The 26,112-nt window shown below is 38.1% G+C and overlaps 1 protein-coding gene and 1 long non-coding RNA gene across 2 annotated transcripts; both read left to right on the top strand.

Annotated features, from left to right (window-relative positions):
• Positions 1-466: 466 nt before the first annotated feature.
• LOC127499833 (uncharacterized) lies at positions 467-7,339 on the top strand. Its single transcript, XR_007926204.1, has 2 exons — positions 467-810; positions 2,584-7,339. It is a non-coding gene; the product is annotated as an uncharacterized LOC127499833 (long non-coding RNA).
• A 407-nt stretch (positions 7,340-7,746) lies between these two features.
• On the top strand, positions 7,747-19,368 carry tshz3a (teashirt zinc finger homeobox 3a). Its single transcript, XM_051869596.1, has 2 exons — positions 7,747-8,294; positions 15,575-19,368. The coding sequence occupies exons 1-2, from the start codon at positions 8,255-8,257 to the stop codon at positions 18,607-18,609; spliced, it is 3,075 nt and encodes a 1,024-aa protein (XP_051725556.1). The 5' UTR covers positions 7,747-8,254; the 3' UTR covers positions 18,610-19,368.
• The last annotated feature ends 6,744 nt before the right edge of the window (positions 19,369-26,112 follow it).

A 26,112-nucleotide genomic window follows, 5' to 3' on the forward strand; every position in this document is an offset into this window, starting at 1 on the left:
AGCTTTGTAACAGTGATTGTTAGGCTAATTTGTAGGCGCTTATAGGCTGACATTTCCTGTATGATCTTCTTTTCCTGTTTATTATTACCCTTCTTAACCCATTTGCTTTTGTGTCTGTCATCAATGAATATTGTCTAGAACATAGTTTAAAAAGCACTTCATTTCAGAGACAGATTATCTAATGAAGAGCACTTCCTCTGTTTTTTCATTTCTGTTGCTCTAGGGCCATATGCAAAGCAAAAACAGATCCACTTTTGTCTCTAAAATGATTAATTCCATTTCAAAAGCATTTAGCAACAATTTTTTGCAACAAAAAACTTACTTTTAACCCTTGCAAGTACACTCTATATAGAAACTTAAAGGGTTCTGTCTTATGACAACTGACACACAGTATCAGTGGTAAAAAAAAAAAATGTAGTTTTGCAATAGTAGTGAAATAAATCATTAGTATTCAGCAGTTTGATATTGGGTTTGTATGGAGGATTTGTTAGAGCAAGTCAGATGACAATGAAAGAGAGATCAGAGTTTAGCTTATGCAACACCTCAAGGGAAGAGAATGTTCTTTAGCCTTGTGGTCTGTGTTTTGTATGTGTCTATGTGGCTTCCAGATGGCAGGGAGGAAAACAGACTGTAGCTGCGGTGGATGGAATCCCTGATGATCTGGAGAGCTTTTTGCCGGCAGCGACGGTTGTTGAGGTCTTCGATGGCAAGTAGCCGAGTCCAGTGACGCGCTGGGCAGTTTTGACTACCCGCTGAAGGGCTTTCCGGTCTGAGGATGTGCAGCTGTCATACCAGACTGTGATGCAGCAGGTCAGAATGCTCTCAGGAAGTTCTCAATTACTGGGCGGGTAGATTGAGTTTGATATGAGTAGGCCTATTTATTTAAAGATAGGTAACTTGGAATGTCACTTGAATCTTTCCAATCTTTTATTATTATGTTCTATTGTATTGACCAAGTATATGCCAAGTCATATACCAAAGTATGCTTGTATACATTCTTAGAATAAAAGGTTCTATATAGAAAGGGTTCAGTCAGGCACTTTAGGGGTTCCCATCATGAGATCATTTTATGGATTTAGTTTTAATAAATGAATTTTGTTTTAATTAATTTTTTGTTTTGATTAAATTTTATGAATTAAACAGCTCGTAAACATACTTTATCACTAGAAAAAAACTGAAATAAACCATTAAAGGGTTAGTTCACCCAAAAATGAAAATTCTGTCATTTATTACTCACGCTAATGCCGTTCCAGACCCGTAAGACCTTCGTTAATCTTCGGAACGCAAATTGAGATATTTTTGTTTAAATCCGATGGCTCTGTGAGGCCTACATAGGGAGCAATGACATTTCCTCTTTCAAGATCCATAAAGGTACTAAAAACATATTTAAATCAGTTCATGTGAGTACAGTGGTTCAATATTAATATTTTAAAGTGACGAGAATATTTTTGGTGCGCCAAAAAAAACAAAATAACGAATTATTTAGTGATGGCCGATTTCAAAACACTGCTTCAGGAAGCTTCGGAGCGTAATGAATCAGCGTGTCGAATCAGCAGGTTCGGAGCGCCAAAGTCACGTGATTTCAGCAGTTTGGCGGTTTGACACGCGATCCGAATCATGATTCGACACGCTGATTCATTACGCTCCGAATCTTCCTGAAGCAGGTGTTTTGAAATCGGCCATCACTAAATAAGTCGTTATTTTTTTTTTTTTTTTGGCACACCAAAAATATTCTCGTCGCTTTATAATATTAATATTGAACCACTGTACTCACATGAACTGATTTAAATATGTTTTTAGTACCTTTATGGATCTTGGGAGAGGAAATGTCATTGCTCCCTATGTAGGCCTCACAGAGCCATCGGATTTCAACAAAAATATCTTAATTTGTGTTCTGAAGATCAACGAAGGTCTTACGGGTGTAAAACGGCATGAGGGTGAGTAATTAATGACAGAATTTTCATTTTTGGGTGAACTAACCCTTTAAACATGAAAGTAGTATGCAATCATTTAAGACATTTCTCCTTTTTGGATTAAATGGTTCTTTAAAATTGAGTAAAGAACCCTAGGGTTCTATATAGAACCCCATTAAACCTTTGTTCTAAGAGTGTACATTACATATAGTTATGATATAAAAAAAAAAAAAAGATGTCCATGCGTGTAACATGACATGCCGTGGACATGCTTTTTAGGGTTTACTCAACTGTGTGAGCAAATGATGTTTGTGATGCATTTGTTTGTTATTGGAGAATTTATACACATTTTGTCCTCTTCCGACAGCCACAAATCAAGTTAAATTACTCCATCAGGAAGGACAGTTAATTGCAAAAATGCATTTATGTCAGAGATGATGTATTTTTGGTGAAAATATCCTCCAAATCATAATAAGTACACCTTTCACCTCAATCAAAACACTCAACCTTGAGCCTTCTCTCAATCTTCAGACTGGTTTGAAAGACATACAATACCTGTACATTTATAAGAATAATGCCATTATATATAACCTCTTTTATAGGCTACTTACAGGAAGAATGAGACACACTTACACTTTCTCTCATTTTCTCTCCCTGCCTGAACTATCAGAGAAAACGCAGGACAGGCCTACCTGAAGATGGAGTCGATGTGTCTTGGACGTCATGTCTCCTGTCAGACGTGTAAGCTGAGAGACAGGAATGGCATGGCCGGTGAAGCCCCAGTGAGCAGGAGGGGTCATCCTTCAGCTCAAAGACAGGCTGAGAGACAGCCACATGGCACACATCTCCAAATGACAGCCTGTCACTGGCAGGAGATCCACCATACGGCCCTGTCACCTCTCACCTGACTGAACTCGGCCCACTGTATTCTCGAGCTAAGGGGAAACTGCGTCACTGTCAAACTAATGGTGGTTAAAGGTGAAAAATTTCCATTTTTGTCATAAGCCCCATCTGTACATTTATATTTTAAGATCAAGACTTAATTATCTATTCAGAGCGGCCTATGACCGAGCCTCTGCTGTCATCAGAGAGGAAGTTGGATTAGTGGATGTGAACGTGGTGATTTCTCAGTGATAACTGCATAAATTAAATGTCTTGTGAGACTGGGGCATATTGTTACACTTTTTACTGAATATTTATTTTATATCTATAGAAATCTTAAAAGTATTGGTTTCCAAAGGTCTGGTTCACAATACATATTGTTTCAAAGCAGCTTTACAGAAAATGCATGTCAACATTACAATTTAGAGTAATCTGTTATCAGAGGTGATTCTGTGCAAGTTATGTCATTTCAGGAAATGTACATATACAAATCATGCAGTTAGCTAACAATCTATTAATTTAAGCAATGTATTAATTAAGACAGAACAATGAGCTCATTGAAGTAATTAATACATGTTAACAAATGATTAGGATATATAGAAAAATTTGCATTGGTGCATGTTGATCCAAAGTCGTGTCATCTCAAGTCCTCACAGGAGTTGGCGCTGTCTCTTCACAGGTGTTTAGGCATCTGAAGTCTTAATAAAAGGCTGGATCCAAACTGGAGCTGACGTAAACCTGAATAAGTTGGCAAAACAGTAGCCTCAAAATTTTTAAGTTAAGAAATTCGAAGTTTAAGTATGTAGAACTGGCAGATTTTTATTTTGTACTCATACATTTTAATTCTTAACTTGAAATGTTTGAGTACACTAACTCATACATTTAACTTAAAATGATCATGTAACCTCAATATAAACATTTTTATTAGTGTAAACTTAGCTAGCTATAACAAGCTAATTCAGAAAATGCTAATTTGCTAACATTTTAACAATGGCATGGTATAGCACTTGCTGAATGAGTACATCAATATAAAGCATTCAACATACTTACTCTTAAACCAAGCCACACACTTGTCACCATGATGGTAACTCTCCAAAAACCCACATTAACAGAAACTCTTCTAAATTAGCATAACAAAACATTCATCACTACTAAATCTCATACTTAACATTAATCTTGCACAAACAAAAATTATATAACACTTAATTTTAGCATTTACTCTCCCTTTTGAGTACCATGGGCAAAGCATGCTGGGAAATAGAAATCCCAGCCCAGTTTCAGGTAAACTTAAGTTCATCTAAATTAAAAGAATTAAGTTCATAAAACTCAAATCAATGAAAAAGTTCAGTTTACTTAAAATATATCAGGTCTATGAACTTGAAAGAAAAAGAAAGTGCTATATACTCATAAAAGTTAATTTGACTGAACTAATTTGTTTAATTTAAGTTTGTCCTACTCAAAACAATTAATTATTAGGAGCATTAGGGTTTACAGTGTACTTTGGGATGGGCATCCCGAGATAAAACAGAAAAGCAAATGGAAAATAATTAGCGTAGCTTCTGTAATTAATTACTGTAATTTAATTACTTTTCCCTTGAAAAAGTAAAGTAAGGGATTACTCTTAATTTTTCTGTAATTTAATTACAGTTACTTCTGATTAGTAATTGCATTAAATACTGTATAGACTAGAACAATTATATAAAACAATAGTGGATTTAATATCAAAATGTAATGTCTAATGTTAATGTTACTTGTTTTTAATGTAACCTTCTTTAAATACTTTAGTCAGTTCAAGAATAATTTATGCAATTTTATATTATTTCTTTGAAAGAATTAAAAGAGCAGTTTCATGTCTATTTGTTCAACTGGTTGAGTTTGATATGGGATTTAAAAAGTAATAAGTAATGCGAATCATTTTTAGAGAGAATAATTAGAACAGTAACCTATAATTACACTATTGAAGATGTAATTAGTAGCTAGTAACTCTTTTAGAGTATCTTACCCAACACTGGACGTGAATTGTATGAGACTGTAAACACTGGAAAAAGTGTGCTATGGAGGTTGATCATGTTATATAGAAAGGTAAAAGTTTCCAGACTAACTATATTTATGGACCTTGATTTATCCACTTGCACGGTTTAGCTAACCATGTCGAGAAATCCAGGCCAAGAATGGATTGTGATTGTCCTGTGCCATGTGCAAGTGGAAATACAACTATTTTTTACTGTGTTCAAAATAATTCACCCATATGGTGGAAAAGCACTTTATAGTTCAGACGTGTTGATGCTTTGCGATAGTGGAGCATGTTGCCACACTATGGGGTAAGTTGTTACTATGAGAACTGACTATGCATGAAATATCTGATTTTTGGGTACATAATGAGTTTTCAGCAAAATATAAATTGATTATGAAAGACCAAAACAGCATAAACATTTGAACACATGTGACAACTTGCTCCAATATAAATGTACAGTATAAACGTTGTCCTGAGAACACAGTTCGACCTTACTGCACTACAATCATTATAGAGTTGAATTGTGCTTTAATGTATCCTAGCATGATTTTAATGTGTTTATTTAACAAGAATATGATGTTTTAGCATAGAATTACCAAAATATGATTTATAATATAACAAATGAAGCCAACATTTTTGGTTTCATATATTCATAATTGAACTTTTGACTCTAGACCTTATAGTTACTTGTGACAACTAGCCCAAATGTCTCCTGTTGTCTAGTAGCTACACAATTGTTCCTAAAAAAGGTTTCATACTGTTGTATTGGAGGCAATACTGATTTAATTTTACAGCCTCCTGCAGTTACACTGAATTATTGCAGGGTTAAGAATAACATCCTGATTGTGTCATTGATCAACACTTCCTAGAGTATAAGGCTTGTAATCTCTCTGCCTGATCAATACCGAGGCAGAATGAATTGCTAAAAGCAGTATTTGCAGATACTTTCTCTAGTTTGTTTTAATCAACATCATCACTTTCTCTCCGTTTTTAACATTTATAATACACCCAGGTGCTGCCATCTCCAACGCATTCACCTCACCATAGATCTCTTCAAAACAGATTTGTGAGTCTATCCGAGACAAATAACCGGAGTTGGAGAAGGTGAGCCATGCTGTTTTGACACACTGTTAGAACATGATGTTACAGAGCCAGACACCTGACTTGGGAAAAAGGTCATCTGTTCATCATAGATCAAAGTGGAGGACAGCACCTCTCAAAACAGTGGCAGAAAGCGGGCAGGAGGAGATAAAATGAAATCTTCACAACAGGACTGATGGACATGTGGCTCAAATACACCCTCCTGTGAGCTGTAGGGAGGGTGGGTGTCCTGCTGGCAGATGTCCCTTCTCGTTTCAGATGCTGCTTGACAAGATTGCTCTGAGGTGGGGAAGACCAAAGAGGTCTGGGTAATGAGACAGTTGCCTCCTTAATGTTTGCCCTGACATCGTTGCACAAGCACAAAAACAAGAAGACATATAGTTACAGCCTTGTGAGAATTTGAAAGTACTGAACAGAATGAACTGAGCAAAGTAACAAGACTTATTTGCAGAAATCAAACAATGAGCAATGAAATAAGATTTGCTAAAATTTCAATTTCCTATTCCATTTCATTACGAAAACAGTTTCACTTGATTAATGTTAGTTTAAATGAACGCTTCTGTGTGTTTGGACAGACATGTGCATAAGCATTCTTTTCTTTTGTTCGTTTGCAACTGTGGTTTGTTTAGTTTAGTGCTCCTGACCTCAGTCAACAAACCCTCTCCATCCCATTCATTGAGGACCAATACAAGGATGTCACTGGCAGACCTTGCCTTGCATTTGATTTATGTTGCTCTAAAAGTAAAAATCAAAGATCCTCTCTAATGCAGCTCTGTGGCAGTGGGATGATATATGATGCAGCAGAGCAGTTAAATGAGAGCACTATGTCTCTGCCTGTGTTTTAATGGCACGGTCAGAACTCTGACCCCACATCTGAATGACTTTACAGTACTTAAAAAGACATCCTCAGACAGTGCTGATTTGTAAAAGAAAGTCCTCAGGGCAAGCTTGTTTTGGCCATGCAGTTTTGATTACTCAAGGGACTGTTTCCAGGAAATACAACAGAGATGCACAACAAACGTCTTTTATTGGTTTTCAGTAGAATTTGACTTTAATAAGAGGCTTATAGAATAGCAAAACATTGAGACAGAAATGTTGTACATTTTTAATTGTAGCAAGTTATTTTGTTTCTCAGTGTTTGATGCAGTAACGAATCAGATTTGCTTTTTTATTCAAAGTGTGATAAAAACACTATACGTGTTAGGATAATCATGTATTACTGAAGTATGAGTTGTGGTATTTATAACTATACACAAAACTATGTCAATCACAATTTTGGGTAACACTTTATAACTTTCAAGTCCTTTACAGGTCAGTTCATGTACATTAAATATGAATATCTGATAATATAACCTAAAAAAGTAAGTTTCATGACACAAATATCTGTATGTAGGGTTATTTACATATCAAATAAACATGTTTTTGATGACAGTGGTTTCAAACTATTAACAATTTTATTTATAGTGTAATGATGATTAAAAATGGAATGTCTTTTATTTCAATGTAAATTGATATCAATATAGAATGATGAAAAATGCACTTTAACTATTAATGGACATCTCAGACGTTTGGTATATGCTTAAAAACGGTTAAATCTGTAAAAACACTAAACATTGTTTGTTGTTATTGTCCCAAAAACTCATTTTTATCTGGGTGTGCCCATTAAAGGGTTAATTTACATCCTTCTTGTCAGTGTAAGCGGTCTTGTTAATGCACTCTTAAGTGACATATTGGCAGTGTCTCAAAACCTTACGAGCTGCCTACCTAGACTGCATTTTTTGGCATTATATGTGGGTGGGAGTGACCAACAGGAACACAGGAAGCGTTGTGAGTCTGTTATTGTATAATTGTTGGTCAACGCACTACACACGCATGATGTCTTTGGTCTGCGTCGCGTCTCTCTGATGTTGCGCCATCAACGTTGTCGAGTTAAACGTTGTAACTTTTATTAACTTCTAATCGCAACACGAAACCCTTGCTTTCTGTGCCATTCCGTTACATTATATCTAGCTGTTTTGGACAGCCAGACGTGTGAACGCCCCCATACTTTCTGCGAGTGAATCGGTTGCCGCGGACTTTTGAGTGACGTGACAAACTCGTAGCGATCGGCTAGGCGTTACTGTCCTGCCGTGCAGTTTTCCCTCATCACTCCAGCAGACTGGCTTTAAACAAAGACCACAGCTGAACACGGAGCACCTGGGCTTTCTCCTATGCCCAAAGCGAAGTAGCGTAGCTTTTGTGACCGCGCTATACTTTTGTTAAATGGTGACACGTCTGACTGGGAGCATACATAGTTGAATATCATTTCAGGTTGCGTATATAGACACACAGTCTGCGCGCAAGTATGCCGAGAAGAAAACAGCAGGCGCCGAAACGAGCGGCAGGTAAGTTCATCTGAATTTGATTAAGATGCTCTTGTGCATCTGTCCTCCATTATGTACATTTCGTTTTAGTACATTTCATAAAGAACAAAAGCTTTGTAAAATCGCTTTTAATTGCCTGGAATATTTTCACGTATACATATTTTTCTTGTCCTAATTTGAGTCATACTTTTTTGTCATGTTATTGGGTAATTTTTTGCCTGGATTTATTTATTTATTTTTTTGTCAGAAGTTAATTAAAGGTACAGTAAAATGCAGTTCGTACAAAAATTACTTGAATACAGCTTTTGAATAATGATAAGGTTTTTTTTTTTGTTTTTTTTTGTGGGGCTTAAATTTTGTTTAAAAATATTTTAAAAGCTTTGGTATAACCAACATTCAGGAAGCCATTTTGTTGTCATGTGACAAGAAAAAAAAAACAGACCAGAAAAAACCCATTTAGACCCTAAATCTGTATATCAAGGTCAATAAATATTATAAGGTCAATAGTTATTATAATAGGCCAAATATATATGTTATAGGCCTATAACATAAATATGAATTTGATTTCAAGAACTTGGCACTGGCATTTTAAACCAGCTTTTTAAGAAAATATTCCCTTTTTATCAGCTCAGACATCCTTATTTACATACAACCATTTCAGACTCTTCTTTTAAAAAGTGAGAACCACTGAAACTGCCTTCATGTTAACCAAAACATTATCTGTCTGCTTAATAGAATAGATCCTATCCTATTATTTGAAAGAGGAGGAGTTCTGGGGCATTTTTATATTTATAGCAGAGCTCTTTGAAACAGATACAAAGCCATTATTATATAGCCTTCGCTGTTTGTGTGTGTGTGTTTGAGGCAGAGATGATGTGGAGTTTAATGGAGGGGTATGGCTTGCTCTGTTAGACTGGCCTGTCAGAACAGCTTTGTCTCATGTTGGATTTAATTGTTATCCTTGTGACAGCCTCATCCATCAAAGGCTTTAATGGTCAATCAGAGCAAGGCCATGTGAGTGCTCTCCTTCTTTTTCCCATAAGCTTGCCTGGGCTTTTATTTCATCAGTATGCTCCACCAAACTTCACTCATGGACTCTGTGCAGAGTGGTGACCATGGTGGTTTACAAGTGTGAGTTTATGGTTTACAGGTATGAACACATTTAGTGATGTGCTGTTTACTTTTAACTTGATGATGACCAAATTATTGATTCTGATGTATTGTTTTTCTCTGTAGAGGATGTAAAGCTCAGTAGCCGATCTTGTAGGTGAAGTCTTAATGAGAGATTTCAGAGCAGTGTACTCTTTCCCCATTTCTCTTGCCTTAAAGGTTTGCAGTGCTCTGTAAAAAGAAACATTTTGTTTGCTTTATTTGAGCACACCTAATTAGCTGTAAACTTGATGGATTCCTGACATATGTAATGATTGGAGATGACAAGGTGTGCGTCTGTCACCAAGTCATATTAGGTTTGTGCTCCCTTGATGTAATCAAGTTGATATTAGCCACTCCTGCTGGCCTTTCCTATCGCCATAACCCAATTTAGCACCTTTACATGACAAATGAGCTTTTTGGTGCCTGTCTGGAATCTAGATGATTCCGAACTGTTATGAGGAGACAAACATGTGGAACCACCTACAGTCCCTCTGAAATGAATGTTTTCATCTGTCTGTTAGGCTTTGAGCCATATTTGGAACGACAGATTAGACATCAAATCTATTTTGAGAGTTGTACTTTGCTTCAACTTTGTTAGTTAGATCTCTCTCCGTCTGTGTGTGGGTTGATAATGTGAGTTAATCGGACACGCCTCCGCAAATCCCACGGGCCACCCTGGCCAAAAATCTTCTCGGTTCTCAGGCTCTGTTGGGCGCGACTCCAGGCCCTGCCTTCTCCCACTTTCTAAGGGTAAAATCAGTCGCTGTCAGATCTAAGGTGCAAGGCAGGTCATCCGGACAAGCGGCCATCAGTCATGCATGGATGTGACGCAGGAGCTGAGCTTGATGGTGGCGGTGATGAAAGGGCAGGAAACCATAGAGGCCCACCATTCCCTAATCCCAACCAGTGTCAACATACCTCTCCAGCCAGGCATGCCTGTAATCACTGCCAACAGCTTCAAAACTGCTAGAACCCCATTGATTTACACATGGCTGAGACAAAAGATTAAAGTAATCATACACATTCTTGCATACACATTTCACACATGCACACAGATGGTGTGTTCATAGGTTTAATGTGTTCATAACTGTTATTGATGTTTTAGTTGTGATGGACAAATTTAGTTTTACTTGTGAATGTTCCATTTAATTCTTAAAATTGCTTACATTTTTAAATTTAAGCTAAACTTTGTAAGTCATAGCTGACTAAATAAGTAGATGCCTTTTACTAGAGAGTATAAGAGGGGTATAATAGGGTATAAAAGTGTCCATGATAAATAAATGGAAAAATCTAGTTTAAAACACATGCCAGGTTCATAGAAATAACTATACTAAACTATACTATACTTTTGAAAAATTAATATAGTTATATGTTTTACTGTTTTATTGTTTACAAATATTATGAATTATTAATTTATAAATAGTTTTATAAAGAAAAAATCGAATTGTGATTTTTTCCGACTTATTAACAGTCATGAAGGTCTGCAGGGATCCTCTCTATGATATAATTTCCTGTTTGATATAGATTTTGCAGGTAAAAGTTTTTCAAATAAACAGTGAAGTAAAATACTTTTATTTTGTAAGAAATAATAGTAAAATATGGCAAAAGATACTGTTGTAACACTCACTTTTTTTCACGTTATGCCACCCACAAAAACGTCATAATTCCTTTTTATACAGGAATTAAAATCATGCTCATTGTAGAAGAGGTGTATTTAAGTCATAGTATGTATTGATTGCATTTTTCAAATAAATTAATAGAAAGGACAAAAGATGAACGTCACATCATTGACCTGCTATCTATCCAAACTCTCATTTGACCTAGCACTCTATTGTAGTTGTAAACTTATATGAATGTTACTTTGCTGTGTTGACAATGAAGACATCAATCTTCTGTTAAGAAGACAAGAATCCATCTCTTTTTTCTCATGGGAGGTGGCTTTTAGCTTGCGGTCCATTTTAGAAAAATGAGTCAGTCTGGTCCTCAGGGGTCCAGAAACCAAACCCTGGTGGAGAAGATCAGCACAATGCCAAACCGTCAATTACCCTTTCAACAGAGCCGTTAATCACGCTGCCACCCTTTACTTCTGGCATCCTGACACATGTCATCTATCACGCAGGCTTTCCGAGACACTGAGGGAGGAAAGAAAGGAGAAATATTGTTGAGAATTAGACAGAAAAGGCTGGGGAGAAAGTTGGGAAGTCATAGATACAGGCCAAATGTTTAAAAGCAAAACGGAGATGGCGCTGTATAGGGTTTGCAGTTAGACTAAAAGAAAGTGACGCAGGCAAGAAAATTCAATAAATTGTCGCACTGCTGAGTTAAGCTGTTAAGTCATTAAGTCATTGAAAGCCCTCTTTGGGTAGAGACCTCAGCCGATGACAGACTAAGATATATTACATGTTGAGCAAGTGAAACGACAAATGAGTTCTAATTTAGCTTAATGCATGATAATTTCTACTTTAGCGAAAGGTGGGAATGTCTTTCATTGCACATTTCAAAATTTTCACCTACCAAACCACGTTTTAAATCAATCAGTCAGTCTGTCAATTGTCGACTGCTTCTCAAGAATGCGCGTTCACGCGTGCATCCATCTTCGTCTGTGGGTATTCACGTACGTGTTCACGTCTGCGCATTCCCGTCCAAGCTAAAAATGACATGCATCACTCAAGCACAGCTGGCCTGTAAATGAACTCTAGCGTTCTCTTCTGCAGCTCTAGCACTGCTCCATGATGGATGCTCCTTTAAAGAAAGAGATTAATGAGAGGTAGGCGGCTTAGAGGACCATTTATCACAGTGAATATTATTTGGACGGCTGTGTAAGCCTGTAACCTGAGAGTTAGAGAGGCATAGACAGAGCACAGGGTCTTAGATGTCCTCTCTATGATGGATAGCTTTGCTTTCTTTCCATGTTTGTTACGAGACACCAGCTGTCCACCGGGTGGTCATTGCCGGATAAGATTGGGAGTTTGGTATTGCATTCCCAACGAACCCTTCCAGTATTCTCAGTGAACTCAATTCCTAGTTATCGGAAGCTTATTAAAGAGGGTAACTCCGGGACAAAGCCTCGCTTGAAAGGTTGGGGGGTGGGTGGGTGACAGTCTGGGGTTTTTTGATGTTGGTTTTTGCCCCCAACCTCCCCCACCTTGTCCCTGCAGAGTAGAATTATGAGTGCCATCCATCTCACTGAGTTCTTTGATGCTGGGCCATCATCTCAGCAGCTGCTGGCTTAGATACACATAGAATTGTTGCCAATCACTCTTGGCAGCTGAGACACATCAGACACACTGTTGTCAAGGGGGAAAAGGAATCAAAGGCACACAGAGTGATAATTAGAGAGATATCTCCCCTGAAAGGACGTTTGTGGTCTGTGGAATTCCAGTCAACAGAGACTGTTTGCCTTCCCGCATTTACAGTAAATGGTCAGTTTTAAGTTTCTCCTGCAGAGAAATAGAAACACTACAGAAAAGGTTAGACCCAGGGCACTGATATACGCCAACAGTGTTTTTTGACTTTTTTTAAAAAAAATTTATTTGACTGCCCACTTTGATTGAGTTTAAAAATTCACACTGTTCTTTGCTTCTTTTGCAGCAAAGAACACTATTTTTGGCATGGGGGCATCTCAACATGTTGCCTGAACGCTGCTTTATTTTGATCAAAGTGTCATGTGTTGCACATTAGCATGGCCTCAAGCAAGAACAATTCTCACAGTTAGCCTCAATCTGTATCGCACCGTGAGGTTGCAAGTGAGTCATGTGAGCTTTGAGGATGAAAAGCTACAGTATTTACTGACAAAGCTTTGTTTATGTTGAGCAACCGTTTAAATGCATATAATCATCTTCTTGGGTATTATTGCAAAGTTACTTAACAAGACATATGTAACAAGACTAATGTATGGCATTAAATGATTTTCCTCTGATTTTCACTTCATGTAAGAATTTGATCATCTAGACTGTTTAGGAATCACATAAAGTGCAAAGCAGTTGTGAGAGTAGATGCGCATTCACAAAATATGCCTACTTTTAACTGTAAACGTGTCTGACCTCTGTACAGTCTTAGAGTAATCAATAATGCATGCCCATTAAACGAATAATGGTATGTATAGTACTTGATGTTCCAATTTAAATGTCTTATGTGCTGTTTCTGTCTATAGGGTGGAGGGGGTTAATGAGTGGTCATATGGAGACAAATGTAATAGTTATATAAATCAAACCGGGCAAGTGCCACTAAAGTCTCCTGGATTTTTGTTCTGCTAGAGCTCATTGCACACATCACATTTTATTAACTTAATAAATCACCCAGGCTGTCAATCAAGCCTTTTGAGAATAATTGGTTATGGTAGGTGCCTCCTGAGATGGATTATAAATCATTCGAGGTTAAAGATTGTGTTCAAATTTGGTGGGCTTGGGTTTTGATAAACACACACACACACATTTATGAAAGTTTGTTTTTTTTCTTAGGATGAACCTCTTCTGAACTTGTCCACCGTCTAAGATTTTTTTTATGAGGACAGACTTGAATACATCTGTACAATATGTACAGTAACAAACTTAGTGAGTTAAAGCTGACTTATTCTTATTCTCTTTTATATTTTGCCTCGTTTAACCGCCCCCCCAAAAGAAAAAAAAAAGTTACAGTCTTGAAGTCTTCAGCATTTGTACAAGAAAAAAGCAATTTGCCATTGTGGACACTCAGTGTGTCACCGTAATTGTCTCAGGGATATGAGAGGGCAGGAAAATGATCATGTCATTGTAGTTACACCTGGTTCACCCTCTTTTCGAACTGCTTTGGAGTTCATGCCAAATCAGGCCGTTCAAATGACATCTTTTGATCAAGGCTGTCGGGCACGATCAGAGGAGATTGGCAAGTAATGGATACCTAGTGACAATCCAAATCTACAGAGGGGATAAGACTGGCCTGCACCTGCCAGTTATCCTTTAGAGCCCCCATCCTGCAGGCCGCCTGGCTGACAGCCAGTGAGAGGCTAAATGAGAGAAGCGCAGGCTTGTGAGATTGTGTATTATCATTTGAAATGAGAGCTATTTGTGCTTTAACACTCTTGTCAAGACTGTGGTGGATCTTGTAAGAGAGAGAAAGGAAGAGAGACCGTTGGCATGCGACAATGCACTTGAATCACACATGCAGCAGCACACCATGTTAGCTTGTAATTTAGGGCCTGCTGTATTTCCAAACATCTGACATGTCAAGCGTTTTCCTTTTGACATGAGCAACATAATCACAAATGCGCACACAAACAAGAGTGAATAGAGTGGAACAGAGAAGGGGGGGTTGGTATGGCTTTCAAGAGGGCATTTGTTCCACTTACGAAGTCAGAGTGACAGTGTCAAACTAGCAGGGGACAGGCTGTCAGGAGACGGGATCATCAGTCCCGAAGGACGGTGGTGGATGGGCTCTTTGAGGGTGTGAGGGCAGCTGGCAGGGAGAAGGGCGACCGTGTCCCCTTGGATCTGTCATCTTGAGGTGCTCGAGCAGACACCTTTCTCGCAACACGTCACCTGTCCAAGGTGAACAGTCGTCAGGTGGGATTCAAAGTGACAGGTGGCTTATGTGCCGCCATCTTATGTCATTCCCCTTAACCTCTCAATCTATCTGTCCACCTTTTCCCTCTATCTATTTGTCTCTTTATATGTGCACAGGTGTGTGGACATGTGGAGAGGTGGGCCAAATGGTAGCAGGTGCAACCTCTTGTAAATAGCCTGATTATATGCTTAACAGCAAACTATTAGATTAAAAAAGCTTTGATGTTAACCTGACTAGACTAGACTAAATCGCAGTTCTAAAAGAAATAAAAGTTATTTCTCAGTCCTCGGTTATTTGCTTGTGGATGCACCAGTGCTTATGTGCCATACAGAATTGAATTCAATTCCTGAATTTGATTTGCATATGAATTGAGGCAGACAACAGTATACAGAATTGCAATTTGAATGTAAGACTTTGACTTTTGTGGGCCAGGGTGGAAGAACACCTGTACTGAACTTTTTTTAATTGGAATTTCAGAAGAAATTTGCCCATTCACTTCATTTATAGAAGAATATTATTAGGCAAAATGTTTGTTTTGCTTGTTTATCTTTCAATGTGTTACTTAAGTGGCATTTATTTAATTTTTTTTTTCTTTCCCCACCCTCTAGCTTATGATTCAGAGAATGTTAAGGAGACCCCCATAGAGACTGAAGGTACTGGAAGTGATTGCTCAGTGACCAGTGAGAAACCACAAGATGAAAATGATTTGGGAGAAGACTTACAAAACCCAGCGGATGAACAAGATTCCCCTGCTGCTGAGCTTTCAGGTCATGATGTTGACAGTGAATCTCACATAAGTGAATCTAGTGACCCTACGTCAGATACAGAGAGCACCCTGAACAAAAAAGAGGAGGATGCCACAAGAGACTTTCTAAAAGACAGTTCTGAACATTCTGTATGTATTACAGACAGCCTAGAACAGATGAAGGCTATTTACAAAAGCTTCCTCAATAATCCCTACTGGTCCTTTTTGAACTTGAATTCCTCTCAGCCGTATTCAGATGAACAGCCAGCCGGTAGCAGCGGTAGTAGCAGCAGCAACAGCAGTCCTGGACGCAGCAGTTATGATTGGCATCAGTCTGCTATCGCAAAGACATTCCAACAGGTCTCTCAAAAACAACCTATTGCACTTGAACCAAGTATTTTCTCCACTGTCCAGCTCTACCGCCAAAGCACTAAACTCTACGGATCCATCTTTACCGGTGCTAGCAAGTTCCACTGCAAAAGCTGCAGTGCAGCATATGACACACTGCTTGATCTCACAGTTCACATGAATGAAACGGACCACTACCGTGATGACAACCTCGAAAGTGCTAGCAAGGGTGCCAAGTCATGGTCCAAGCCACGTAAGCGCTCTCTTTTGGAGATGGAGGGAAAGGAAGATGCCCAGAAAGTCCTACGCTGTATGTACTGTGGACACTCTTTTGAATCTTTGCAAGACCTCAGCGTTCACATGATAAAGACTAAACATTACCAAAAGGTTCCTCTGAGAGAGCCAAGAACAGCAATTGCTGCTAAAGTTGTGTCATCTTTCAGGAAGAGGGTTCCAGTGGAGTTGAATGTTGCAAAATCTTTGCAAACCACAGAGCAGACAAGAAGTCCTAATGATGGGCATGCCAGAGATATTTTTCAGATGTATTCTGAACAAACCGACAATAAAGACTTAAAAGATCAGAAGACGACAAGCCGAGGTATACAGTTCAAGTCTCAGAATCTCAAATGTATGGAGTGTGGGATTTTGCATGACTCTATTCAACACTTGAGTGCTCATATGGTGTTGACCGGCCACTTTGTTAAAGTTACCCACTCACTGCAAAAGACAGACAAGCCTCCTCATCCCAAAAGTAAGTCTGAGAAGTCTCAGTCAGGTACAACATGTTCTTCTCTCTCAACGATAGGAATGTTGGAATCATCATCCATCACATCTGCAGCAACTGGGGACAACAAGAACAAGACACAAGAAATTACTTCTCAGAAAGACAGTGAATGCAAGGAGTCTACAAATGTAAATGATGTTAAGCAGAAATTCAGCACATTAGCAAAGTCTGATTACCTTACTGAAGATGATCTGAAAGAGAGCCCTAAAATGGATTTTGATATTCTAAAATCACTGGAGAATACGGTTACATCGGCCATTAACAAAGCACAGAGGGGTGCTCCAAGCTGGGGTGGTTACCAGAGCATTCATGCAGCTTATCAGTTACAAAACCATCTGAAACCTGCTCTGCACAACTCAGGCTATATTTCTTCTTTAAAACAATCAGTCAGTAGTCAGGAAGTCCAGTCCTTAGACAAAAGTAATTTGATTCCTCCAGGCACTCCACCAAGAGCTTCCTCAACCACAGTTAATCTCCATGAGGTGGAAAAACTGGAAAACAAAGTAACAGAAAAAGTTGCTGAAGTAGACAGGCAATTTAATGACTTGAATGGGCAGAGATCACCACATCGGCAGCTAATGAATCTTAAAGGGAAATCACCAAAATCTCCAAGCCTGGATAGCATGATTACATCTATGAGCAATGCCACTGAGGGTAACACAAACGAAAGGGAAATTCAGAAGCAAACACAAGATTTCAGGAGTCACACCACCTCCACTTCAGATCCGTATGATGATGCTGGTCTGTTATCTGCACACCCTGAGCCAAAACAACCCTCTGTCAGTCCTCTAAGTGCCCTTCAGTCTGTTATGAACCTTCATCTGGGTAAAGCTGCCAAACCGCTAAGGCCTGTCCAGGACCCTATGAGTATGCTTCTCAGGATGAGCAACAGCATGGCGGAAAGGGCCGCTCTCGCCGGTCCATCTGGACACTCGACGAAACTTAGCCAGTTACATTCGGACTGCCATGAAATTTGCAGAGACCAACCAATAGACTTGTCCAAAGGCAAAAGTGAACAATGTCTCAGAGCTGCCGCTCTCCCAGGCAAAGCTGTGAGTTCCTCTGTATCTAGTGCATCTGTGAGGGAATCAACTAGTTCAAAAATCTTCACACCAGTGAGTCCTTTGCGTGAAAATGCCCTCTCTGACATCTCAGACATGCTGCGTAATCTCTCAGACTCTCAAGTTCTGAAGTCCCCAGCACTTTCATGTAGGCCAGAGCAGTCAGAAATCGAGGGTTCTCACACTTCAGATGAGGCAGAGGATACGTCAATGGTGCACAAACGTAAAGGTAGGCAGTCACACTGGAAACCCCAGCACTTGCTGATTTTGCAGGCTCAGTTCACGTCCTGCCTCAGGCAGACAGTTGATGGAAAATATGTGATATCAGATTTGAGCTCCCAGGAAAGGATGGTCATATCACATATAACAGGTCTGTCTATGACAACCATCAGCCACTGGCTGGCCAATGTGAAATACCAGCTCAGACGAACAGGCAGAACAAAGTTCATAAAGAACGTTGACTCAGGACACCCAGTTTTCTACTGTAGTGAATGTGCAACACAGTTTCAATCTCGATCTACGTACATCTGTCACCTTGAGTCACACCTTGGGTTTAAAATGAAAGACTTGGCTAAACTTTCTTCTAAGGATCTCAACCGGAAGGTTACAAAGCATTCTAAAAGCACTCCCATAAAACCTGTGCTTCCTGCTGTATCGCCAGCTAGAGGATGTCAGGAGCAACTGCTACCAGTGCCAGCGCTGTAACATACAAACAAGATATAAAATCATACAGTTAACATTGTATGTGAGGATATTTATTGTACTCTAAGCTGAGAACAGACAGTAGGATCATAGTGTAAGGATTCATTCACAGATACTTGTTGCATTAACATACACAACTGGCCTTGTAGGCTAAGCTTTGTGATCATTGCCATGGTGGTGCCATGGGAATTTAGCATTAAACATTCTAAGGTGGCTACTGCCAGCTTTACCAAATAGATACTCTGTATAAGAAATCTATTATACGTAAACATGTGTCTTAAAATTATTAACATTCTTAATAATCATGAACATTTTTTGGGGAGAAGTTTCTGTTCTGATGAAAAAAGAATGTACATTTGTACATAGATAAACTATGTTATGCATATTTTCCAAAATATGGCTTGCTTTTTCCTTGCTTTCATTTATTGCCTGTGCTACTACTTTGTTTGTGCAAAAGGAATCTGATTTATTTAGATGTATAACTAAATAACTGTATATAAAGTGTTATAAAAGACTTTAAAGTCTTAAACATTTTTGTTGTTGATATAAATTGCCATGACTTGCTTTTTTACAGATGCGTTTTTTCACTTCTGTATCATTTCTTAATTTTTATTCTAGCCAGATTTGTTAATCAGACTATTTAACCAGACAAGTTTTTATTTACACCATTTTTGTTGAATGTTATTACATTGAATGAGGCATGCCATCCATATATGTAAAATGTAAAAAAAAAAATAATAATCTTTTTATAGAAAAAACAAAGCCTGTTTGTCTTTTTCTTAAATGCTTGACTCTCTCTCATACATGCAATTCACATTTTTATTGTTTGATTTTTTTCCACTATTTTTAACCTGATTCCAGTATTCTGAGAATACATTTAAAGCCCATTTTTTAATTTGTCATATAGATGGACCAAGGCTTTTTCATATTTTCAAATCTCATGATTCTGCTGCGATTACTTCCTTTTTAGTGCAGATCTTTTAACTCTTACCGTGCCAAGTTTAAACATCTCAGATGTCTGTACTCTTTGTAATATTAGCTTGTTTCCTATCCAGTATTGGCAGATAGAATTGAATTGACATTGTTGTGTCTTTTTGTTTTGTTCTCTTGGTACAGTGAATTCAGTGGGGGTAGTCACGCCTCAGTGGTAATAAAATAAGAGAGAGAAGTGCTCCCTGTCAGAGTCACATCAGCCTATGTCACCGCTCTAATGAATATCATCTAAATTGCTTTGTATATCTGAACAGTTTGGATGTCAATCTAATTTGAGCGCATGCACTGATGGGAAGGGGCCCAGACTAATGAGAAGAGAGCTACGTTTGACAGTGCAATAAGCTTCAACCTGATCAGACAAGTTTGAACAGGAATTCTGACACATGTGCCAATCGAAAAAAAGTTGATGTGAAAACAGTAGCTTGAATTTGATGTGAAATGCTGTACAGATTGTACTAGAATCATCCTTATTTCTTGTCTGACATCTTGTCTGAAGTTAGCTGTTATAAAACTATAGCAAGTGGGCCAGTACCTGAAAAAAATTGACATGATTTCAAACATACATTTTCATAAACATCTCAACATGTAACTTCAAGAGTGGATCTCTGTTCTGGTGTAATTAGCAGAACATTTTCATGGTTAACCTGAAATAAATTGATCAATGAGCTAGAACGATCTTCATCTTATCATGTCCTCTTGGAAATCATGTTCACCCGCTACTTGAGTGTCAGTTCATATTGTGACCAGACCTGAGTTGACGTGACAGTTTATGACAGCTCCAGAGCACTCATGGGACAGAATCGAGGCAGCTGCCCACAGAGTCCACACTGACTGAATTATTCTCAGCACAAGGGTACGGGTTAAGGTCATTTTCCTTTTCTTAAAGAATGAGAAAATTGTCTTACTGCTGCAGTGAGTGCAGTCAGTTTAAATCAAGTTGGACATCGTTTATGCTGAAGTGCTTTAAACATGATTTAAATGTGATATTGGTTCAGTCATGGAAGATCATAAGTGGAAAACTAAGCAGTGTGAAGAACTTTGGTGCATTACATTCAATCTGCCTAATAAACAAACTCAAGAAAGTTGTTGTACGTCCAAAATATTTAACAGCTGGACAGGGAATATTCTGAGCAGCTGAATTGCTATTCACTAGCATTTCCCCAGACAGCTGTCAAGAGCATTTTCACATGATATCTGACAGATTTGCAAAAGACACTCGTTTCAGGGCATTACACCATACATTGTTAATTTAATGCATGATGACACGACCAATTATAGTGAGCTACATGCTCAAATAGCATGTCAAAATCTGTGTATCAACCCGTTTGATCCTGTTTTCCAACACCTTAAGTGATACCTTAAGCAACATTTCTGACTGCGAGTGAAGTGCTGACCAAGTAAAATGCTCGAGAGGAACGCATTGGCTGATCTAGCTATATTTGCAAGAAAAGGAAGGTCTAAAACAAGATGTGCTGGTGTATAAATAAGAGCATATATTTCATTTTTATACACTAGAGTGAAACAACCCCCAAGAGAACTGATATCTCACCGTGAACCAGTGTTAGTTTTGCTCTATTTATTTTATTTACTGCCTCTCTTGACAGAATTTAGAAACAAGAATCTTAGTTGAACATGTTGACTGTACCACCTTACAGAACCTTACTGAGTTATGACAGAATTTTTTTTTTTTTTTTCAAATATTAACAAATGAAGGACTCTTGGAACACCAGCACAAACAACTCCTTATGTACTGTAGATTGCCTATGACTGTATATCTACTGTATAAGATGTGTTCTGCACCCAGTAGGTTAGATTTACTTTGTCCTTTGTCCATATAAATATATATACAATGGGGACACAAAGTCTGAGGGCACATTGATCATTTGGAATTATAAAATATCTATTGAGCATTTTAAAATAAATAAATAAAATAAATAACATTTTAAAATAACATAAAAGGAAATGTTTTAGGATTCCAATTTCATTACATAATTTGAATTCCATTTTCACTAGTAGACTTTTGGACCTTTATTTGTATTATCTTGTAGCATATCAGGGGCCTTATTTATAAAATGTTGCGTAAAAACATCCTACACTTGATCTCACGATCATTTCTCAAATGTGTGTATGTGTGATTCAGAGAATAAACATACGCACAAAAAAACATGAGTACGCCTCTTTTGCAGATGTGAAATTTTTAAATCGCAAATGGTGTTAACAGCACCTACTTAATGTCATTAACATAACAGAGCACCAGTCAATGTCCTAATCCTTTACTTAAAGGGTTAGTTCACCCAAAAATGAAATTTCTGTCATTATTTACTCACCCTCATGTCGTTCCAAACCCGTAAGACTTTCTTTCATCTTCAGAACACAAATTAAAATAATGAGTCCAAATGCTGGCTCATTATTTGCCGGCTCCTGAGTCAGCATCACACGCATGTGTTGTGGTGCTCATGTGAACAGCGTCGGCCAATACTGAGCCGGCGTTCGGATGTAAACACGGAAGCACTGCATCAACTGCGTATGAGGCTGACAAGGTAGAGAAGAAATTGTTGAATAAAGTCATTATTTTTGTTTTGTTTTTGCGCACAAAAAGTATTCTCGTCACTTCATAACATTAAGGTAGTCCACTGTAGTCACATGGACTATTTTAACAATGTCTTTACTACTTTTCTGGACCATGAATGGTAATTATGTTGCTTTCTATGGGGGATTAAAAAAACCTTGGATTTCATCAAAAATATCTTAATTTGCGTTTTTCGGAAGATGAACGAAGTTCAACTAACCCTTTAAGAATGGCGAACGGCAAGAATTGCTTAGATTTCTAAATACCTGCAATACTCTGACTCTCTGCCACAAGGAAAAGTGCGTATGTCTGGACCCTGATGTAGCGCAAAGCACTTTTCCACGTTAACGTCCGTTTTTATAAATATGAAAGCTGGCACTGATGTTGAATGTTTAGCGTACGCACACTCTAAGATCAAATCTGCATGCACATTTTATAAATGAGGCCCCATGTTTGTCTATGTGGTTAGATTTACTTGTTTGTTTGATTGTTCATTTATGTATGGATGTATACAGTTGGGTCCAAATGTCCAAAAAAATCCCCTTTTAAACCTGGAAATAACTACAAAATTTTAAAATACATTGTTTTGAGTTAGAAAATAATGCAAAACATAAGCATATTCACTAACCTTAAACAAATATTTCGTCTATCTTGTTTCACTTGAAATGACCTCATTTTGAGCAGAAATCTCAGGCACGTCAAGATTTCAAAAAAGAAGCTGAACATTGTAGCATGCTAGCTCTACCATCGCTAGAGTTGTCTGACATGGTGGCAAGACATCTGACATTGTGTATTCAGAATGATCTGACAAGGCATCCACTCATGTTCTGTCAGGGCTCATTCGAAATGTGGTAATGGTCTCATCCCTGTCCATCGTCCCTCTCCGCACGCCTCAGCCGTATGCATAGGTGGCGTTTAGATGCAACGTCCCAGAAATGCATGAGCTGAGCGCTTCACGCGACCTCCTGGGCCGCGCTAGCCATACAGAGATGGCAGGGGACACGATTCAGTGTGACACTCCTGGTTGGAGCTGCCAAACTGCCACTTCCTGTCCCCTTTATTCACACATTGAAGGAGTTGAAATACAGTGTTTTGAAAATGACCGATAAGACATCTGTCTGCTTGTCTGGCCTTTCTGTTTGACTGTCATGATCATGTTTGGCCACCTCTCATTCAACGTCAGTGCCAGCTCTGATCTGCATTACAGAGGAGCAGATAGCAGTGCAGTGTAGCAGTGCTATGGCATTTAATGGTCAGTTCAGTCATTTCTAACCTAATTAAGAAAGTTTTATGGATAAAAAGTTTAACAGAACAAATAAATAAAATCGTAATACTTAAAGCTGCAGTCTGTAACTTTTTTTTGGTAAAAAATTATCCAAAATCAATTTTTGATCAAGTACATAACCAGCCAGTGTTCAAAACTATCTCCTTACCTTAGCCCGATTCACAACGGTAAGCTTGTAATAATGTTTTATAATTTGAGTGGTACTGGTAGGAATTCCGCGGAAATTCGAGCATGCAGCCGTTCATCTTTGTGTCAATATGTAACATCTGTTTACATAAAGAACGAGTCCCAGCTAGTAGGCTATATCGCATGTTATAGCCTTTTCTCACAGCAGATAGAATAATTAAACATATCATTTTCATGGCTGATTGTATGGTATGACAAATAGACAATAAGATATTAGACTGTACAGAAACTGAGATCTACAAGTAACGCTAATACACACTGAATACATGCTGATGTTGTTAACATTAACAATTTGAGAACAAAGTATAACAATAATAATAATTTGCAAGGTTTGATGTTACATGAGCTAAGCGATCATCAGATCACCATTGCACTCAAAAAAAAAAAAAAAAAATTTGCTATATAGCACTAAAAGTGGTTCTTGGCTCATAATCATAGGGGAACCACTTTTGGTGCTATGTAGCACCATACTTGTAGGGGTGCTCTACAGCACCTTTGTCAAATGGTGCTATGTAGAGCCCATAAGAGGTGCCATATCACATTTTATTTCTTCAACAAAAATGGTGCTAAACAGCACCAACATTTGGTTCTTTGGCTCGTAAAGAACCTTTAAAGGGGCTTAACAGATACTTTGTATGGCAGTGGTGCTATATAGCACCTTAACCATCCCAAAGAACCACTGAAGAACCGCTGAAGAACCATACAGGGGCTTAACAGGTTCTGTATATGGTAACGGTGCTATATAGCACCTCATTCATCCCAAAGAACCGGTGAAGAACCGCTGAAGAACCACTGAAGCACCAAGATTTGGTGCTATACAGTACTTAAAGTGGTTCCCCTATGATTACGAGTGCAGCGCGATTTATTGTAATGGGTTTTTTTCTCAGTTGGTCAGAACAAAAGTGGCAGATTTGTTACTTACAGTACTTGTTCAGATGACATTTTCCAGTAAAAATTCTTATTTTGGTCGTACTTCCAAGACTACAATCTGCGATTCCGAAGTACCTGTACAATATCCACCGGTGCGGTGACTGACAGCCACACATTCTTCTCAAAGCATTAGATTCATCCGCGCTGAGGAGCTGTGCCGAAGCACAACCCACGTAAAGATGAAAATTCCACAAATAATTGCAATTGCAGGTTTCGAACAGAGATGGCGACAAAGAGGCAAAACTTACGGACTGCAGCTTTAATGTTAATTTTATTTTCTAGAGTCAAGGACTGCTGATTTATCTTTGATTCAGTATATGCTTATGCTTGTGTTTATGTATTTGTGTTTATGTATCTAAATGTTGTGTGTTGTTATGATTTACTGTATGTGATGCAGTGTTTTTTCCACAAATTTCCCTTTGGGACAATAAAGTACACCTTAACCCTAAATATCTCTGAAAACTAGATGTGACACCAAGGTCTAATATAGTAAAATAATTAATAAACATGATATAGTCGAGCTTCACTCTACTTGCACTGTTTAAATCTGTCCAAACCAGAGCGAACATTGAACAACAACAGCAATGACGGCTACATCATCATTTCTTCATCCAATCAGTCATATAAGCTGTTTTAGTTGTAATTTAGTTGTAGCCTTTTAATATTGTTCAGACAGCACAAACATGAACACAAACACACCCACAGTCTCTCATGCTGCTGTCCCATACCTTCAACATGTCAGTTCAGCACAGAAGAATGACAGAGACGTGATAACGTGTTGGAGAACACACGCACGTACATCTTCGCATACAGACATCAAAGAGGTGCAGAATCTTGTCAAAGCTGTGAACATCAGCCTGTGTGCTTGGCAGGGTGAGTCCTTCCCTCATGAAAAAATGCCCCAATAATAACACGAGCTGTGAGACAGAGGTGTCAACTCTGTCCATCAGCTTGGTGTAAGGATATTACATTTTACCCAAGAAAGAATTCACAAAGGAAACATCTGTAGTTTTTTTTAGAGAACAACTCATTGTGCATTTATAAATGGAAAAAAAGCATTTACTTTCAGATTAATAAAACAATATACTGCTATTGCTGTAATACACTATTGCTAAACTAAATAAAATAGTTTTTCAGATAAAACATGTGCACATATAACTTAAAAGTGGAAAATGCATGAAATTCTTACCTTTCATAAAAAAGCTCGGGAAGAATCCTGCTTGGCCTTTGTCTTATGGTACCATTATCTGTCAAAACATCTTATTTCAACAATTTCAACTAGAACTTGCCTTGAAAGAGAATAAATTAATATTTAAAACTATTCGAAAAGATGTCATTTATGTAATGATAAGACTCATAAGAAAACATCAAAATTAATAATCGTACCATTTGGTCATCATTGTCCATTTTCCACATAATTCCTACAGCCATCATGTCATAATTTCATGTATTCGCTTACCTATTTTAAAAAATACAAACACAAAACAAGAGGTTATAGCCTATATAATCATGAAATGTTCTAAAAGTAACATTTTTCTATTTA

Source organism: Ctenopharyngodon idella, chromosome 18, assembly GCF_019924925.1.
Source record: "Ctenopharyngodon idella isolate HZGC_01 chromosome 18, HZGC01, whole genome shotgun sequence".
NCBI lineage: Eukaryota > Metazoa > Chordata > Actinopteri > Cypriniformes > Xenocyprididae > Ctenopharyngodon > Ctenopharyngodon idella.